We start from the raw sequence: 20,733 nt of genomic DNA, 5'->3' as shown, positions 1-20,733 counted from the left end.
TAATTTAAACGATTATATTTCACTCAACACAAGTGATTAGTTTTGACAACAAAACTATGAATAAGGTTCTAGTAAATGAATTTGCTAATTGTTCTTTCCTAATAACATGATGGTCTGTAGTCATGCATTTATATACATATTATAACACAATATCAAACAATTATCTGAAGCACTTCAAGGATGATTGGGGTTTTAAAAACTCAATTTTAATTTCTGCTGGAAGGCAGAGCTCAAAGATAAGAGTCTCTCATTAGCCAATTAAGTTTCTTCCCGCTCATAAAACAAAGATTGATCATTTTATTAAAGATCACCTTCACTGGCTTTGTGTTATTAATACCTTTCATAATTTTAAAATGTTCTCTCTTCAACATTATCTCAGTGTCACGAATAATCACAGACCCAAGACCTAAAAAAAATTAAACTGGGCCTAAAATAAACAAAATTCTTACTTGTTAGGAACCTTATTTAAAATTGAAATCACACAGTTATTAATACTTATGCTTGTAAAATGCCTGATAATTTATAACACCCCCAAAGTGTGGGAACAAACAGGAACAGAATGTAACAGAGTAATCAGCCAGGCTGCATCAGTAGCTTCATAATAGTTACTTGCTCACCCTCTCCAAATAAAACTTATTGTACAAGCAGCAAATTTCATAGTTCTTACTACATTTTTTGATTACACTGACTTAGCATCATCCTTTCCACTCTAGTACGTGCTTGATTCTGAACAGTTCTAAGAAGTTCTCAGATACAAAGTCAGGGGTATGTGAGAGACAGTGAGGAGAAATACAACTAGAAACTGCTGTTCATTTGATTGTTTCTTATTAGATAAGGTATGACTGACCAAAATAAGGTATACAGACCAATTGATTTAAGTGGTCAGTGCTGGCTCTAGTCCCAGGCTTGGCACTAATTATCAAGTCATTTAAACTTTTCAGGATCTCAGTGTCTTCACTTGTAAATTAAAAGAGTTGGCTCTCAGAGGTTCTTACTAGCTTTAAAGAACTGTATGATCAATAGAATAGGGAGGCAGTAAGAACAGTCCTTATAATGGACAGAGAGCTAGCTGGCCTTGGGAGTCAGAAGATGTAGACCTATTTAGCAATGCCTCTATAATCAGAGGAATTTTGTTCAAATCATGCCTCAAATACTTACTGGAAGTGTGACTTTGGGCAAGTTATTTCCTCTCCCTGGGGCTCAGTTTACTCATCTGTAAAATGGGGGAGGGGGATAGGCCTCTGAGGTAAAGGGGAGCTAATAAGGGTGGAGACTGGTATGGATCAGTATCTGTCCATAAGATTAATTCTCCTGAGGGAGTAAATTTGATTCAACATATTAGCTGCATCTCTCAAATCAAGCTGTACCCTATAAAACCATAAACTGATCAGTTCCTGATCTGAACTTGTAGAGCATTTCCTCAATGCTGATATCTCACTTACCAAAAGTAAGGTCTAGGCCAAAAGAAAACAAACAAAAACCCAAATCATAGCATTACAGATCTATAGCTGTCTAATCCAATTCCCTCTGTTTACAGATGAAGACACTGAGGTCTAGAGAAATTAAGCGACTTGCCCAGGGTCACACAGCGAAGTGGCAGAATCAGACTTAGAACTCCAGCCATATGTTCACCATTCTTTCCAGTGTATATCATGCTGCCTCCATGTCAGTTATGGCTCTGCTGCCTTGGTCATTAAAACAACCCATTTATTACACACACACACACACACACACACACACACACACACACACACAAGACCTCAGCCCTTAATTTACTTTTCCCTTGCTAAGATATTTACATGGTGACCTGTTTCAAACAAATCTCTTTGAAAGTCTTATTTCATTAAACAAGGACTGTGATTTGAATTACCTTTGAAAATATAAATATAAATATAAAAGAAAGGGTTAAGCTGAAATTGAAAGTGTTGCATAAGCTGCAAAGAGCTGACTGCAATTCCATGATAGAGCTATAAAACTCCTCCCCTTCAATGGAAAGGAATGTCCAGATTCTTTAGACCTAAATACCATTTACCAAGACTGGGAAGAACTATTTCCTCGACAGACTGAGTCATCCTGAACAAGAGTCTAAGCTATTCCACTGGTGTTCCAAATTCTACTACACATGTGAAAACAAATCAGGGCCAAGAAAAAGGGAACAAAGCACACTCGATTTGTACCCGCCACTCACAGTTAACACTGTGTTTTTGAACACAAAGCCACTATTTCTGGACACTTCTGCCCGCAAAAACTAGATCATACAAATTCCTAAATATTCCTACAATAATTTCCACATTTTGTCTCTTAGTTTTCCCCTAACCAGGAGCCCAAAACCACAAAAGTTGGCCACTCAGCTTTTCCAGCCTTTGAACCTTATCTCTCAATAATCCTGGAAGAAGAATCCCATAGCCTAGAGGTCTACTTGACTTTTCTATGTAGCTTAGTGTCAGACAGAGTAAAACAAAGAAGATACAGAACAAAGACACAGGCCTTGGGCCTTTGTTAATGCAGTTACCCCTTGCAAAACACCATTCAGGAGAACATTAGGCAGAAGTAAGAATGTCAAATAGGACTTTCTCTGAGCCCCTAATGATATAAGATTATTATTTGTGTGTCATATCAATCACCCTACAGAATGTAAACTCTTTGAGGACAGGAAAGGTTCTTTATTGTGCCTACAATCCTAGAGTCTTGCACAGGGTTTTTAACATAGCAAACACCTAAAAAGTGTTTGCAAGATTAAATTGTTGAATTGACTAGAACTATGAATAGATAGATGCCCCACAAATGTTGTCACCTGATACCTACCACCCTAAGGTACATTTCAAGAAGGCACTTGAATCAAAAACTCAAATCAGGGAAGCAGAAATCTTAGATGCTCTTACACATGAGCCCCTTCAGGTCAGAAATTATGATGTCACTTAATTTCTTTTCTATCCTCCACCTGGTACAATGATTAAGTTACTTGTTGAAATTAATTGAATCACCAGGTGTCTCCCAGGTAAATACAAGGAGGCCCTTAGAAATCAATATGGAGAATCCTGAATCTCTCTCATAATGGCACAGATAAATAAATGTGTTGTTGCTTTGAAAAGCTAAGGGCCCTCATGCAAACAAGTGATCACCATTATTATTGTCTAGAGATAAACCACAGACCTCCAGAGACCTCATTATCTCAGGGGTCACTCTCTTAAGAAATGCCAACTACCAGCAATTGCATCCATTCTTGAGATGTTGATCTCTGACCATCATTTTCTGCAGAAATTACTTAAATCAATCACATTGACAAACACAGACTTCTGGACCTAAGGGTCCTTCAAAATCTCCTGACATCTAAAAGAAATCATGTTCCAAGAGAGAACTTAATACAATTAAATTTAAAATTAAAGCATTACATTGAATTAAATGATGATTTATAGCATTAGTTCTATTCACTACTCTAAGTCATAGTTTTACACTGATTTTGGCAAGAAAAATAAGGGTTGGCATAGAATGTTCGAGGTAAAATTTTTTATGGATCAAAAATTTTCTTTGGGCAGATAATCGTAGATCTCAAAATTCATATGACCCTAGATCTAAGACTAGAAGAGACCCTGGAGACTGATTATCCAGTCCAACCATCTCATTTTACAGATAAAGAAACTGAGGCTCAGGGAGATTTAATGACTTGTGGAACGCCAGAAATAGTAAGTCTCAAACCCAGATCATGTGACTCCACATTCAGCTCTTTTTGCTGTACCCAGAAATGGAATGAGTAAATTTGGGTGTGACAAGTCCTATTATAATAAATAGAAAATAGTTTGTTCTGTTTGTTTGTTTAGGTAACATCCAATTAAACATTTCCTACCGACTTTAGTACAGTCACATTTCCAATGAGATTTTTATTTCAGCTTCAGGAAATGTTAGAATTTACTTAAAGGATATCATGTTTAAGAAGTAATAGAAAGGACACTTGGATGGTGAATCAGAAAAGCTGACACAGTTGTGTGAGGGTAGGTCATTTAATCTCTCTGTTCTCAGTTTCCTCTATCTCTATAAAATAAAAGTTTTAGAAGATAATATATATGGTCCCTTCCAATTCTGAAGTTCTATGACTGAGACAGAATCTTTATACAGTTCTCTTTAATAATAGCCTACATATGGTCCTTCCATATTTTAATCATAGCTGTGCAAACATTTTATTTATTTCTATAAACCTTCACACCAATTAGAAAACCCTATATTGTGGCACCATATCAGAGTCAAACATGAGAAGATTTACTTGCCTCCAAATGGGCCTATATTATTTAAGCCCCTATGAAAATCAACTGTTAAAATTAAGCAATAGGAAGTGGACTAGTCTAGGACAAAGACCTTCAATGACAACATTTTAGTCCATTCCGTGGAGAAAAGCTCAATGCATTCTGATGCATTAGCCACAATGATCCCCTTTGATCTTTAGGGCAAAAAGAAAACACAGTCAAACCAGCAAATCCATACACACAAGGGAAGGAGAGAATGGGCTAAAAGCAAAGATTTCCACTCAAATAAGCAAACCAACTATATTTAACTTCTGCCCATCATCACACTCATTTACATATATTTCAACATAGTCCTATACTAAAAGCCAAGTCAGAGTGGCAAACTGTTATTGAAAAACAGATACCTGTCGAGGCTTTGAAAGATGGAATTTCAATTTAACAGGCAACAGTAGTGCCCCAGGGTGATTTTTAAAATGTATTTCTTCTACTTCCTCTTAACCCTCTAAATAAAAGGGTTAAGGAGGGTTACCAAAGCCTTATCAGAATTCCTTGAGAATCAAGGGAAAACACCCTCCCTTTTTAGAACACTGTATTATCCAGTCATGGTGAATTAGTCTATTTACGGAGAGAGTAAGGACCAAAATGTAACCTAGCACAACAGCTGCAAGCAGATATTTCAAGATTGGTAGTCCCTGTCTTGTCCTGGAATAAAAGGAGTCAGGGCCCACAGACATGACTGATCCTCTTATCTTCCCAGAGGCTGCCTGACACCAAAGATAAATGCCTTGTCCTGGCAGGAAATTGTACAAGCAGAAGCAGCCCTCTCTGTACGACTGACTTGGAAAGAACAGCTACTGTGGAGAACATCCCAAAACCTTATTATTATGTCCCCTAGGCCTACTTCCATCTCTTCTCCCAGGCTATCTATTTCTATCTGTATGGCCAAACATTGCTGGCTGTGCATGTTATAGGGTGGGGAGGAAGGAATTAAGTCTTTTATAGGGCCTTAGGGATTCCAGTGGTCATGGGATAACTTGGAAGGGTGCTTATTTTACAGATGAGGGAACTGAGGAAGAAGAAGCATTTAATACTTTCCACTCAGTTAGAAACATTTTAAAGGTCATGGTAACTGAAAGTTAGGGAATTACTTGGGGAGATTTTCTTCAGCCTGAAAACAGAGAAGAATTATCTCAGTAGGACTGAAGTATCTTCCTTCTCCAGCCAAAGAAAATTCCCCAATGCTAAGAAGCTCTCTGCAACTATAATACACTCAACAAACTCTTCACAACATTTACAACCATAATCTTTGCTCAAGACAGGCAACAACAAAAAAAGAAAGAAAAAAAGAAAGAAAAGGAAAAAAAAACCACATAAGGAGCTGGGTTAGTGGCTGGGGAAGGACATAGATTCCCGGTCCTGACCTTTTGCTCCATGAACCGGCATGGGCAGCAGAGTTGACGTAGTAACATACTCAGCCCCTGGAGAGAGAAAGACCTACAGTTCGTTCTCACAGTTTCAATTATGCATACCTACCACTGGCCTAGCAGCCTCAGTTCTGTGATACTTAAGAAGGTTACATATGGGGTACCTTACATCCATGGCTTTTTCAATAGTTTGCCACCAATTATTTTCAAGAGTAATGAGATATTATTACATTTCGTTTCACTTACTTTTACAATATACCTACTTCATGGCACAATTAGGGAGGGGTGAAGGAAATCAAACATTATTGGTATGTCAATTCCAAAAAGACAAGCAATCACAAATCTAAAGAGAAATCAGAGGTTCACAAGATTCATGGCTAAAAGCCACACATCTGAAGTATTAAGAACATTGAGCAACAGAAGTAAAAATGAGATAAGGCATTGAGATTTTGGTTAATGTTACTTTAGCACCAGGAAGAACAGAGGGTTGAAAAGGAACAGCCAATAAGTAGCTTCCTATCATATCTTGCCAACTTGACTGGGTTAGCTTCCTTACTTGGCTTTATAAGTTGCTCCTCTTGGGCAATTCCCAGATCATCTGATTCTCCAGACAATTCCTTGATGAAGTTAGAAGGAAACATGCCGGTCTTTCCATTGAGAATGCCTTCCCACCATCCCTCCTCCACCTGCACAAAAAAAGGGGCAAAGAACAAACATGCATTTAAATTGAGTCATTTTCATTTTATTTTACTCTGTGTAGCACACACAATGGACCCTTCCAGAGGAGAGAAAAAGAATGGCTTGTGTCTGATTTTTCATTTTCCCCCCATAAGACTGAACTAAAATGAATGGGACCAAACGGTAAGTGTTCCACATTGTCAAAGAAAATCTAATTTGTAGTTGTGAACTTGCCCAACTCTCTCTGACATCAAAGCTTTTTCAAGCAAACCACACTATTATACCAAGCTTCATCACTGAATGATGCCTAAAAGTTAAACCTATTATGGAAGCCTGTGCATCTTGGTCAGGCAAATTTAAATTCCAACTTTCTTATAATTTGATCTTATTATTGATCAAGTATTGGAAGATGATAATAGGTTTAAGATACAATATCTCTTTAAGAGTCTTCTCCTAAGGAGTAGTTTAGTAATTAAAAAGGTGGAAAAACATTTTCGGGTAAAGGGGAAAATTATATTGTTAATTGTCATTAAAACTGTCAAATGATATAATCTATTGCTACTAATATAGAGGAATATTTTGATAATGAGTTGAAAAAGAACTTCATTTTCTGTCCCAAACTGTCCAAATTCTGTCTGAAACCTGTTTCTTAATACTTCTATGTTGGCTGTATATTTTAAAACAGTCAGTAACATAAATGTAGACTCAAAACTCTTTATCAACAAGATAGAATGGATGCTTCACCTATGAGGCACTGTTTAATGGTATGAATAGTACTGATATAGTTAATGGTATAAAGAGGCAAAGAAAGATCTTTCATTTACTAAAACTAGAGAAATATGAGTACAAAGAAACACAATTAAGGGATATGAGAGAAATGGATTACTGTGTTGAAGCTTTCACAGCTGCAAAGCATTATGGAACACAAGCATGCTTAATAACTAAAAAAACATAAAACTAAAAATGAAAAATCATATATACATCTGGAGACTAAATTATGACTTTAAAAAAGACTTGCTGGCAAAAAGATTTGGTGTTGTGACTTCTTAAGTGAAAAGTAAGTCACTGGGGGTAGCTAGGTGGCACAGTGGATAGAGCACCAGCCCTGCAATCAGGAGGACCTGAGTTCAAATCCTACCTCACAGTAAATACTTGACACTTACTAGCTGTGTGACCCTGGGCAAGTCACTTAACCCCAACTGCCTAAAAAAAAAAAAGGCAAGTCACTGAGAGTCAGGAAGCTCTCATTTAAGTCATAATGGACTCATTTAAGGGACTGAAGAACCTGAAGAGAAAAACTGAAGATACAGGAGGGAGATGGAAAAGCTGCTCTGTCAGTGCAATTAGAAGCAGTCAGCTGACAGAAGGCTTCAGCTAAGTGATTCCTGATTGATCCAAGAGCAAACTTATTTCATTGTCCAAGAGCCCTAAGACATCTATTGCAATTCAGCACCACCTAGAACTGGAGAAAGGTGTAGTGTCTCCTTAGGGCCTGTTGCTCTCTGTTGCCACCTAGGGATTGAAAAGGGAAAGCAGGGGAGGCTTTACAACTGCTTAGATACCCAGGTGAGCTGAATTAAAGAGCCAACCTGAACTGTGCTTCTGTGACCTCTGTCCTGATTGGAGGACACAGCACCTGGAGAAAGGAATAACAAACTGGGCTGGTATGCATAGTTAAGAAATAGCCAGTTTGATGAGCTTTGTAGTTTTCTCACTGAAAAAAGAACAGCTATTTACTAGCTGCGGACCCTGGGCAAGTCACTTAACCCCAACTGCCTTAAAAAAAAATTGGGGCAGCTATGTGGCACAGTGGATAAGCTCTGGCCTTGGAGTCAGGAGGACCTGAGTTCAAATTTGACCTCAGACACATAACACTTACTAGCTGTGTTACCCTGGATAAAGTCACTTAACCCCAATTGCCTCACCAAAAAAAAAAAAAAAGGCAAAAAAAAGGACAGCTATTCCCATTAAGAACTAACATTTCTAAACACCTTTTCAAGGGAGACGGTTAATTGAAAGAGCCTTCTGGTAGAGATGATCTCATTAAATGAAGAGAAATGAAAATAAACAGCTAATAAAATGAGTAGAGAAGCAGTTTTGTGTGGTATGGATATTTGTGAAATCTAGAGTAGTGAGTTACCTTAAGCATAAGAATTTTCCTCCCTCATATGCTTCCTTGCCAGGTTCTTGCAAATGTGTGCCTACCCTTCATCATAGTTATGGGGTACACTGGTGGGAGAAGAGTGATCTGGCTTTATAGGTATGCTGTGACATATGTTATTATTTATGCATTTGTTTTAATATATTATTATCCATAATGTTGGACAACTAGGTGGCACAGACATTTGCTAGATGAGCAAGTCACTTCACTGTCTGCCTCAGTATCCTCATCTGTAAAATGAGCTGGAAAAGGAAATAGCAAACTACTTTAATATCTTTGCCAAGAAAATCCCAAACAGGGTGATAAAAAGTTGGACACAACTGAAAAAAACCTGAACAACAGCAACCTATAATGTTATTTCTTTTGTCTTCTTGTTAAAGAAATGGTTATGTTTAAGATCTAAAAATGTTATTGTTGTGTTGTAAAAATATCATGGGCTGTGAAGACATTGCATTAAAGACAGAAGACGGATTCAGGAAAGTATTATTCCCCCTCAGCAGGGAATCCTAAGAGACTTTGAATGTAATCATGGGTACTGGTTTGTCTCTGAGAACCTTTGACCTGCTAGCATGACAGAAGGTTGGTGTGAGCAAGCCAGCTCCTGGAAGAACGGGATATTGCCATGTCCCATGTGAGGGGGAATATGAACATACAGACATAGGGAGAGGGGTATGTTCTGATACTAGTGGGTGGATGTCACCATATCATGTCACAAATCTGAACACCACAACCTCTGTTACATTTTGGGGACCGTACTGGTTATTTTCTAGGCCCCAAGTGTTAATATGTGCCTTGTTACGTAGGTAATAGAGGACTATATACTTTAAGAAACCTCTCAAATACAGCAGCAAATTATCTAACACAAAGAGTATCTGTTATCCTTCAGGCTTCAGGGACTGTTAAATCTAGAGGGATTTTAAAAGTTATTTAAAATTCAATTAAATAGATGTTTATTAAATGTCTACACTGTATCAAATGTAAGAGATGAAGACAAAATAAAATATAGCCTCTACCTTTAAGGGTATATAACCTACCCTTGTCTTCTGCACCCTCCTCTCAAAAAAAAAAAAAAAGCAGATTTGAAGTAAAAAGACTTAGCTACAAATGAGGCTCTGCCATTGACTAGCTTCAAATCTTGCATAAATCCTTTAACCCAAGGGTGGGGAACTTGTGGCCTCCAGGCCACATGTGGCCTTCTAGGTCCTTGGGTATAGCCTTTTGACTGAGTCCAAGTTTTACAGAACAAATCCCCTTAATAAAAGGATTTGTTAAGGATCATTAATCCTTAAAGGAAGGAAAGAAGCATTTATTAAGCACCTACTATGTGCCAAGCACTGCACTAAGTATCTTCCAGATATCTCATTTGATCCTTGCAACAACCTTGGGAGGTAGGTGTTATTAATATCCTCATTTTACAGTTGAGGAAACTGAGTCAGGCTTCTTTTATTATCACCACCACCACTCTGAAGCTCTAAGCAGTGACAGTGATATAAGCAAAACTATAAAGCAGGCAAGGTCTTTCGTTACTCTTTCTCCCATTTCATTTCCTGACCCCTCCCCCTCACCTTCCACGTCTTCTCCTACTCTTCACTCCCAGTCCAGGATCCCATGCCTGCGTTCTTTGTGCTCTATTGTTCTCCTGTATCTAAAATGATCTGATCATAAATAATTGATAGCTAATAATGATGAAGGACTTCCACGTTTTCAAAGCCCTTTAAGTGCTATCTCATTTTCTCATTTGATCCTCACAAACCAACCCTATGACGTAGGTGCCATAATGCTCTTCATTTGACAGTCAGGTAATTTGCCCAAGCATTCAATTAAGAAGCATTAATTAAGCATTAACCCCATGCTAGACACTGGGCTGAGCACTGAGGACACAAAGAAAGTCATACACAGCCCCTGCCCTAAGGAGGTTACATTCTAATGGGGAAGGCAGTACATAAATAAATAAACTAGTTATACGCAAGATATCCACACAGTGTATGGAGGGTAAGCCTAGTGGAGAGAGCACTACCAGTGTGTTGGGGGGTGGAGCAGAAAGGCTGCCTCAGAAGACAAAGACTCATCTAAGTCTTGAGGAAAACCCAAGAAATTTAAAGGTTGAATTTAAAGGTAGAACACTCCAGGTACCGGGGACAACTGCTACAAAAATAATGACAAAGAAATGGGAGATGTAATGTTATATTCAATTGTAAGCTGACTGTGTTGGTAGAGCTGGGGGAGAAGGGGAAAGAGTGAGGGAATAATGTAGGAAAACTGCAAAAGAAGGAAGGGATTTAAAAGTTATTTAAAATTCAATTAAATAAGAGTGTAAAGAGCTTTAAATGAGAGAAGAGTTTATATGTGATGCTGGAGGTAATAGGGAGCCACTGGAGCTCAATGAGCAGAGGAGTAACCTGGTTAGACACTATGATTTAGAAAAATCACCTTTGCTGAAGGATGGATTGGAGCAGGGGGGAGATGTGAGGCTGCCAGACCAGTTAGAAGTCTGCTGCAATAGTATAGGCAAGAACGGATGAGGTCTGAGCCAGAGTGGTAACTGTAAATGCAGAGAAGGGGATAAATAAAAGAAAGACGATGAAGGTAGAAATAAGATATGGCGACAGATTGGATATGTGGGGCGAGAGAGAGGAGTTGAGGATGGACAAGAAAGTCATTTACCTGGGAGACTGAAGGGGTGGTAGTGGTGTCCTCAACAGTAAGAGGGAAGCTCAGAAGGGCGAAGGGTTTGGGGGAGAAAGACAGCAGGGATTTGAGCAAATTGAGTGTAAGATGTCTTACAGGACATCCAGTTCGAAATATGCCAAAGGTAGCTGGTGATGCACAACTGCATTTCAGGAAAGAAGCTAGGGTTGGATATACAGATCTGAAAATCATTTTTGAAGGGAAGATCTAAGGTAGGATTCAAATTCAGGTCTTCCCATCTCCAGATCCTGCCTCTTTCCTCTCTTCCATGTCACTATCTTATTAAGATTAAAAATGCTGCCTCCTCCCAAGGTATTTAACACACACTCTGCAGACTCAGCCATTCTGTCCTACGTGCTTATCCTCAAACATAATGCTGCATCACCTGTCTCCTTGCTTTCATACTGGGCTGTCCCCCCCCCCATGTTTTGATTATTCTCCTTTGTCACCTCTGCCTCATTTCCCTGGTTTCTATCAAGTTTTGGATCAAATTCTACCTTCTACAGAAGGCCTTTCCCACTTCTCCCAGCTGCTTCTTACTGTCTTCCCCTTTGGGATTACCTTTCATCTACTCTGTGTACATGTGTACACATACATATATTTTCTTTTTTTTTTCTTTAGGCAATTGGGGTTTGGTGACTTGCCCAGCGTCACACAGCTAGTATGTGTCAAGTATTTGGTCTGAGGCCACATTTGAACTCAGGTCCTCCTGACTTCAAGGCCAATGCTCCATCCACTGTGCCACCTAGCTGCCCCTATATTTTCATACTATGCATATATATATAATATACATATATATATATTGTATATATATAATATACATATACATATTATATATGTATATGTATATATATATATATATATATATATATATATATATACAGTCAGTTCTACTACTTGTTTAGAAAATGTGAAATTGTTCCAATATGATTGACATATAAGGGAAAGATTTGCATATACCTGAGAAGAGAAACGTGAAGAGAACACAGAAAGCTAACAACTTTACAAAAATTGACAAGCTGCAACCCTTCTAATGCATACTTCTGTAAACACATTTCAGGTCTTTTTCCAAGTGCCATATTTGTTTTATAACTTCTGGTGCAACAGACGCTGTGGGCTGTGAAGGGATGGTCTACCACGACCTCCTCCACCTTCTGCCGTGGCTTGGGCCTGGAGCTGTGGCCCACTGAGGATTCTCTGTCCTGGAAGCAAGTCGACTTTGTCAGTCTTGGCCCTGTGGAAACCTGGGTGCAGGCAGAGCAGCAGCCTAAGGATGTGGATGTACCACTATTTATAGTAAAATTTATGTATCTGTTAACCATTTAGCATGTATAAAACCGTCCTACCACTTTTATCAGGCTCCAGTCTTTATTTTTTAATTTGTCACTGATGAAATTTTTGAGAGTTGCTCTTCTTACCCCATTTTCCCCATAAGCCTTGGACAAATTTGGGTAGTGGGCAATTTTTAGGCATTCATATGTCCCATTATGGCAGAGCTGATTGCATCTCATTATTTACATGTTGCCTCCTTCTTTAGAATATGAACTTTCCTAGGGCAGGGCCTGATTTTGCCTTTCACTACATCTCCAGGTCAGAGAGAAGTGGCTGTGACATGGTAAAAATTTATTGACTCTTGCTGTGAAATTTAAGGTGTCACCCAGCCTAGGAGAGGCATATGGGGGCTAGAGGAACAGGAAGCAGGAAACACGATGTCAAGGAGGACTTGAAACATACTTTAACAATGCAATGGTGAGGTTGTGAAGAAAGTTCTTTGTAATATATATTACAGAGCTATGTAGCGCTTACTATATATATGCTATAGAGCTTACTGCCAAATATCACAGAGGAAATCCACTTAGCATAAGACCAATTTCTGTCACCAATGGTCAAAGTCCAGGGCCCAATCCACCATAAAATTCTGCCATATCTAAAAAAAAATGATAGGCACTGAGTGGTCTGGCACATTACTACACATTTAAGAATAAGAAAAAAATAAACCTAATGTTGCAAAATAGTATTTATCAATAAACTACTCGCTGCTCTGTGAATATGAGGATATCTATATTTTTATAGACAGATGCACTTGGCACATAGTAAAATTTAACAAATGTTTAATTAATTGGTTGACTGTCCCATATATTTTAGAGAAGATTCTAAACAACCAGCTAGGAGTTTGAAAAACTCCTATCTTAAGACAAATTTAGACAACTCTAAACCATAGTTTTAAATAATGCCACATGTCTAGGTTAATCCCATTGAGATATATTACTCATTACAGCTGCCTATTTTAGGACGAAAGGAGTCAGTAAAATCAGTTACGAACCTAACAGCAAAATTCTTAGGGGATTTGCATGGTGAGGGCCCTTTTTTTTCCTAGTCCTAGATAAATGAACCATAAAATTACCTTCCATTTCTCCCAAATCACAGCCCAGGTAGAAGAGAATCAAGGATTTCCCACAGATAATAACCAAACAGGGCCCTGAAATAATCCCCTAATGCTGTGCAGACCAATACAGTTCTGCCAAAATGCCTCCAAAAGTTCCCCCCACCCACCCCCACTCCCACATCTCCCTACCTCCATGTGACCGTAATAAGCAGTTCAAGTCAGAAATACCTCAGGGAAGTACTCTTGATATATTGGCTTGTATGGGCTGCCTACTGGGAAAACAAAATGTATCTTCACTTAAACAACACCCTCAAGCTGTCAATACAGCTGTGACACCACAGTCTGTGCACAGGGACAAACAGGAAAAGGATGAGAGGTCTATTATTACCCCCACTGAATGTGCTAAGGGGAGATTAAACCATACAACCAAGTACATATTGCACATGGGGTGAGATCCACAGCATCCTACATCATAAGCTTGATGGGCATGCAAATAACCACCTTCTGAGTTACGCCCACTATGCCAGAAAGTTTTAGCCAGGATACTGTATTACAGAAGCTATGTCAGGACTGCCCAACACCATTTTTTCCCCCCCAATGATGCACATCCTGCCTCTCCCATGTCTTTACTTACGATTCAAGTAAGAGAAGTTTTGAGATTAATTATCCTTATTCTCATACCACCATTCTTCAGATGAAAAGAATCATAACAACTGAGGAATGTGAGCCTTAGAGGAGAGCCAAAGAATTATCTAGTTCACTGTGCTTTTATTATAGATGAGGGAAACTGACCCTAAGGAAGTTATGCAATTTACTGAGGTCTCACAGCTAAAACAGACAGCATTATAGCATAGGTTTGCTATATATTTTATATTTATATATATTTATGTTTGCTATATATATTATAGCTAGGTTTGAGTGCCAGACCACTCAGTGCCTATCATTTTTTTTTAGATATGGCAGAATTTTATGGTGGATTGGGCCCTGGACTTTGAGTAAGATCTAGGTTCAAATCCTGCCTCAGGTACTTAGCTATGTCATTTAATCTCTCTGGGCTTCAGAGTCCCCCTAGAAAATAAAAGGGCTATACTAGATGGCCTGTAGTGGGCCCTTTCATTTCTAAATCTGGATCCTATGAATTTTTCAATCATGATAAATTCCTCCCAACCAGAGAGCCACCTTCACGGAGAGAGGGACCAATTCGATATCTAAAATTCTCGCAAAATATATAGTAAGGACACTCAGTTCAAAAATACAAGGTGTTCTAAAAGTTTTAATTGCTAAAACCTTACTAAGACTTGTGGGACACCCTAGGTAAGAAAAAAAAAACGGAAAAACATATCAGAAAAACTAACAGAAACAAATTAATATGTATAGCTTAAATTCTGCAAAATGTCCACGACAAAAAAATGACAAACTAGGAAATAGGACAAGTAAGCCTATCTAAATAAAACTATATTTTCACCTAGTTAAAATAAGATGATTCTAAAAGAATAACATTGACATATTCTTTAGAGAAAAGGTGCAATATGAAAAAATTCTTAAAGCCATTTTTTCCTGATCCCAAGAGAAGGGCCGCTTAAGTTTTAAAGGAAGTTTTCAGTGTCTCTGGATATAACATAACATAAAAGACCAAACTTACTAAAATTATCTTACAAAGTTTGGTTCTGTCTGAATAGCTGTTTTCCTAACATTCCTTCCTTCCCCCATTCATTCTGATACCTAAGGAGACAGTATCATTTGTTGATAATATACTTAATGCTATAATTTCACCAGTATTGGGTGGCTATCCTCTCTGCCAACAGACTCACCCCCCTCTACATCTTATGTGTTGCTATGGAAAAAAACAAAAAAAAACATACTATGGGGATTGATTTTCTGGTAATATGCTTCATAGAGTATAACTAGACTGGCCTACTGCTGGACACAAAGGCTTCTTCTCTCTTGACACAGACTTCAAGAACCAAGGATCCCCACCATGCCAAGATGGGGCAGAGGACTAAGATGTGAATGGGGAATTAGAGCTATGATCCTGAGTTTCTCAGTCATGATAAATTCCTGCCAACCAGAGAGCCACCTTTGTGGAGAGAGGGACTAATTAGATATCTAAAATTCCTATGAAATAAATAGTGAAGTCACTCAGATTAAATATACAGGGTGTTCCACGTCAGGACATTTTAGAAGTATTCCTCTTAAAAAATGGCATATAGAGCTTGGGAGCTAATTTTTCAGAATTTGAAATAGTGTGTCCCGTTTTCTAGACTTCATTGGATAACTCCTTGAGTTGGTTCCAGTTTATAATTGCCCTGATTAGTTATTTAAAGCTTACAGTGCCAACTACTTGTCCTAAGCTGGTAAGAAAAGATTTATTCTTTTCTCTATCTTGGGAAGTGACAAGTAGTAAAATGGAGAAACTGACACTATAGCTTTCTTTATCAGTTCAAGGACAAATCTGATGACATCAGGGATACAGAAGTATTAAAAAGAAAAAAGCACACAGACTAATTAATTCAGCTTGGTCTTCTTACAAGTCAATTCCAACTTTTGCTGCAATCTTAAATTCTCAGGAAAGACTTGAACTAAAAGTAACCAAAATCTTGCTGAAATCTATAAAGACACTGTTGATTTCTTTATTGTGAATAACAACAGCCCAACCCTTTTATATTTATAGAGCATTTTCCATAGATCTCATTGGATGCTGACAACAGCCTGTTAGGGAGAACAAGCATTATTACCCCCATTTTCCAGAGCAGGAAATGAGGTTCAGCTCTGTGATTGGGTTAGATTAGGTAAAGGGTATGTTTCCAAGTAGCCACTTCCTGGAAAATAACACCTATTTTTAATCCTGTACCCTTGATGAGAGTGACTGACAATTTTTAGAAATCAATAAAATATTTTTTTAAATGTGAAAGGTGAGATTCCTTATTTTGATGTAAAAAAAGAAGGGAAGTGGGTTCTTCCAAATATGTTTAAACAATAACTAACCAAGACCTAACTGTTTGGCTAATTTCCCCACCTCACTTGGGAGCTCACAAGTCACAGGTCACAAACCTAGACATTCTACCAAAGGAATGATGGCCCTACTACCATTCCCCCTTAAAAATCAAGACAAACGTTGAACAGATTTACCCATTTACCATTTCTCGTGTTTCAAGATGTAAATCTGTTAACACTTTACAAGTTAGTGACTTCACCTGAGTTGCCTAGTGCCTAAAGCAACCATGCAGATAAAAATCTAAGAATTTTAAGTCAAAGCAAAAATGCTTATGGAAAGCTTCCCAAACCAGACACACATGAAACCTTTTTATTAGGTTAACCTTTAAATGGCAAATTAAGGACAATAATTTTTTTTTAGCAATTTAGGAATTTAACTATTCCCTCAAATATATTTTAAAGAATAAGGAACTTCACTTTTCACAAAAAAAAAAACCATCAATAAATTGTTTTAACTGTCACTCCACATTGGTTGGCCTCCCCCACTCACCATTCTCTTGTAACAAATTAGTTTTGCATACCTAAATAATCAGCAAAATAGAAAAACTTGAAACCATAGGAGAAAACCAAATTAACATATTGGCTAAGACTGAAAATACAAGCTTCCTTCTACAGGCCTGGTTCATTATTTAGGTTTAGGGTTTAAATGTTAGGCCAGGTATCCATTCGAAACTTACTGTCTTTTCACTCTTTACATGTTTATACATACCTCCCTATGCCCAAACCTTAAAAGGTCATCTAGTTCAAGTCAACTAAATTTCAACAAGCATTTATTAGGCACCTTCTGTGCCCTAGGCAATATGTTAGCTACTGGGAATACAAAGACAAAAATAAAAACAAGTCCAAGTTCCCAAGAAATTTACATTTTAATGACTCCAGGCCCAGTACTCTATCCATTGTTCCCCCAAGCTGCCCTAAATTCAGTCACGTCTGATTCTTCGTGACCTCATTTGGGGTTTTTTTTGGCAAAAATACTGTAGAGGTTTGTCATTTCCTTCTCTGGTTGATTTTACAGATGAGGAAACTGAGGCAAACAGGGTTAATGACTTGCCCAGGGTCACACAGCTAGTTAAGTGTCTGAGGCCAGATCTGAACTCAGGAAGATGCATCTTCCTGACACTAGGCCCCAGAACCCTATGCACCGTGCCACCTAATAGCCCACTAAAATCCTACCCCCCAAAAAATAACATGATTCCACAATTGGTTCCTCATGGATTTGTGGACTAGGATATTATCAAAGAGGTTCATATGGATGGGATTCTACACTTCCAAGAACCAGGAATATCCGTATCACACACATACAACATAAAAAGACTGCTTACCTCTCCTACTACCTCTATGATGTCACCAACTTTCAATTCCAATTCATCGTCATTCTGGGGCAGGTAACTAAAGGCTACCTGACATCGTCGCCTTCGATTGCGTTCTAGATAGAGGGAAAAAAAAGAATATTTAGATAAGTTCTTGCAAAAATACATAAATTTTTGAAAAATTAAAAAAAAAACCTAAATAAATAAAGCTTCCCAAGCATGTAGATGGATTAAACTCACAAATCTTGGTTATGATCTTTGGAAAATGGCTAGGCATACACCAGCACTGAATTAGGAATGAGCAAGGCAATGCTTCTTTTTTTTATTTTAAATTAAAAAAAAATTTTTTTTAACAAAATCTGCTAGGTCAGGTGGAAATGAATATGACAAACTTATCAAACTGTAGGAGAAGCCTAGTAAAACCCAAATCCTAGGCACTCTGGGGACCTGGTGCTGCTTATGCTACTTTGCAAAGTATTTTTAAACTGATGTAATATGGCCCAGAAGTAATAATGGTCTGATTCACAAAAAAAGGAAAATGATAAATGCTGGATAAGGTGTGGGAAAACTGGGACACTAATGCATTGTTGGTGGAGTTGTGAACTGATCCAATTATTCTGGAGACCAGTTTGGAACTATGCCCTAAGGGCTATAAAACTGTGAATACCCTTTGACCCAGCAATACAACTACTAGGTCTGTATCCCACAGAGACTGTAAAAAAGGAAAAGAACCCACATGTACAAAAATATTTATAGCAGCCCTTTTTGTGGTGGCAAAGAACTGGAAATTGAGGGGATGTCCATCAACTGGGGAATGGCTGAACAAGCTGTGGTATATGAATGTAATGGAATACTACTGTGCTATAAGAAATGACTAAAAAAAAAAAAGAAAAGAAAAAAGAAATGATGAGCAGGTGGATTTCAGAAAAACCTGGATAAGTGAACTGATGCTGAGTACAGAGAGCAGAACCAGAAAAACACTGTACATAGTAACAGCAATTTTGTGAATGATCAACTATAACAGACTTGGCTTATCTCAGCAATACAATGATCCAAGACAATTCCAAAAGACTCATGATGGAAAACGTTATCCATATCCAGACAAAGAACTATGGAGTCTGAATGCAGATCAAAGCATACTATTTTCACTGTTTTTTCCTTCTCTAGTTTTTCCCTTTTGTTCTGATTCTTCTTTCACAACCTGACTAATGTGGAAATATGTTTAACATGACTGAACATGGATAACCTGTATCAGGTTGCCTGCTGTCTTTAGGAGAGGGGAGAGAAGGGAGGGAGGGAGAAAAATTTGGAACTTAGAATCTTAAAATCTAAAAAAAAAAAGAATGTTGGAAATTATCTTTACGTGTAATTGGAAAAAATAAAATACTATTAAAAAAGAAAAAAAATTTAAAAAGAATGGTCTACTTGAAATGCTAGAGATTGGACAGGGCAAATGTCAGACAACAAAAGGAAAAACTGACCTGCTTTTGGGGAGGAGGGAAGTGCATGGAGACTAATCCATTTATAACCCTTACAACTGTGGCCAGTAGTATTTTTCTTAAGCCATATTTGTCATACAAATCAATGATTCCTGGCTACCCCCAGAATCATGAGTCAAATCAAGGTAAAAACAAAACAGAACAAAATCAAGTCTATATTTCACTAAAGCAGTAACAGAACATAAAACTAACCACAACATAATTTACTTTCCCTACCACTGAAATTCTTCCTTACCTTTAAAAGACTCAGCTCATAGCTCATAATCCACATAATAAAAATCCACAAACAAGAGTCCTAATAATTGTGACTACCCTTCCCCAATATACCTTGGGCAAGGCAGCATGGTGTAATAGATACTGTTCTGAATTTTAAATCCAAAATCTTGGGTTCAAATCCTCCCTCTGACAACATCTCTAATATGCCTCAGTCTCTTCATCTGCTAAAAAAAGATAAACAGTTTGGACTAGATATTCTCAGGTCCCTTCCAATTCTAATCTATGATTCAGTGCTCTAATTTTTATACTGTTTCTGAATATACATAGGATCATAGACTTACATCTGGAAATGACCTTGGAGATCAATAAGTCTAAAACAGAGGTAATAATACCTATGGTAGAAGGGTTCTTAACTATGGAGCCCATGAACTTGGGTTTTTAAAATATTTTGAGAACTATAATTCAATATAGTTGGCTGCTTCTTTTGCAATCCTATGCATAATGTTTTGTGCATTTAAAAACATGAGTTTGAGGAGTCCCTAGGTTTTATAAGACTGCCAAAGAAGCCCTCAACACAAAAAACGCTAAGTACACTCCCCTGTAGTACCTACCCCCTCACAGGGTTCTTGTTTTGTTTTGTTTTTTGCTTTTTGGTGAGGTGATTGGGGTTCAGTGACTTGCCCGGGGTCACACTGCTAGTAAGTGTTAAGTGTCACCATCTAGCTGCCCCTCCTCACAGGGTTATTGTGAGGATCAAGAAAAGGAAAGAGAGATTAGAAGTACATGACTTACATCTCCTGCTAAACTATAAGCCCTCTGAGGGCAGGGGACTTTTATTTCTTGTCTTTCTATCCCCAGCACCCCCATACCCTCCCGCCCCCACACACAGACTCCTCTCTTGCCCAAGAGGGTGCTTCACAAGTGTTTGCTCAAGAGAAACTGGTCTAGGAAGCTCCTGCTCTCAGAACCTACACAGAGGGAGACTTGATGTGCTGCAGAAATCAGAGCAGAAACAAAGGCAGCTGGGAAGCAGCCACAGCCACGGGGGCCACCGCAGTGCAGATCTGTGTCGTGGACGAAAGAACATGTGTGCCTCAGTGTGCATGCAGGTGGTTACAGAGAAACAGTTTAAGAGCCGC

The 20,733-nt window shown here is 38.2% G+C and overlaps 1 protein-coding gene across 5 annotated transcripts in view; it reads right to left on the bottom strand.

Moving 5' to 3' along the window:
• Positions 1–20,733, bottom strand: part of SH3KBP1 (SH3 domain containing kinase binding protein 1) — a 446,742-nt gene that overhangs the window by 208,178 nt on the left and 217,831 nt on the right. For 4 of the 5 annotated variants that reach the window (XM_020989928.2, XM_020989930.2, XM_020989931.2 and 1 more), the window contains 3 exons: positions 17,892–17,995; positions 6,219–6,348; positions 5,660–5,716 (listed from right to left, as the gene is read on the bottom strand). In XM_020989928.2, coding sequence (XP_020845587.1) covers positions 5,660–5,716; positions 6,219–6,348; positions 17,892–17,995 — 291 coding nt within the window. The remainder of the gene's footprint in view (positions 1–5,659; positions 5,717–6,218; positions 6,349–17,891; positions 17,996–20,733) is intronic. The other variant, XM_020989932.2, reaches the window with a different exon arrangement.

Source organism: Phascolarctos cinereus, unplaced genomic scaffold (assembly GCF_003287225.1).
Source record: "Phascolarctos cinereus isolate Bilbo 61053 unplaced genomic scaffold, phaCin_HiC Scaffold_726;HRSCAF=1367, whole genome shotgun sequence".
NCBI lineage: Eukaryota > Metazoa > Chordata > Mammalia > Diprotodontia > Phascolarctidae > Phascolarctos > Phascolarctos cinereus.
The sequence above is the reverse complement of the archived record's forward strand: the minus strand, read 5'-3'. Positions and strand labels throughout refer to the sequence as shown.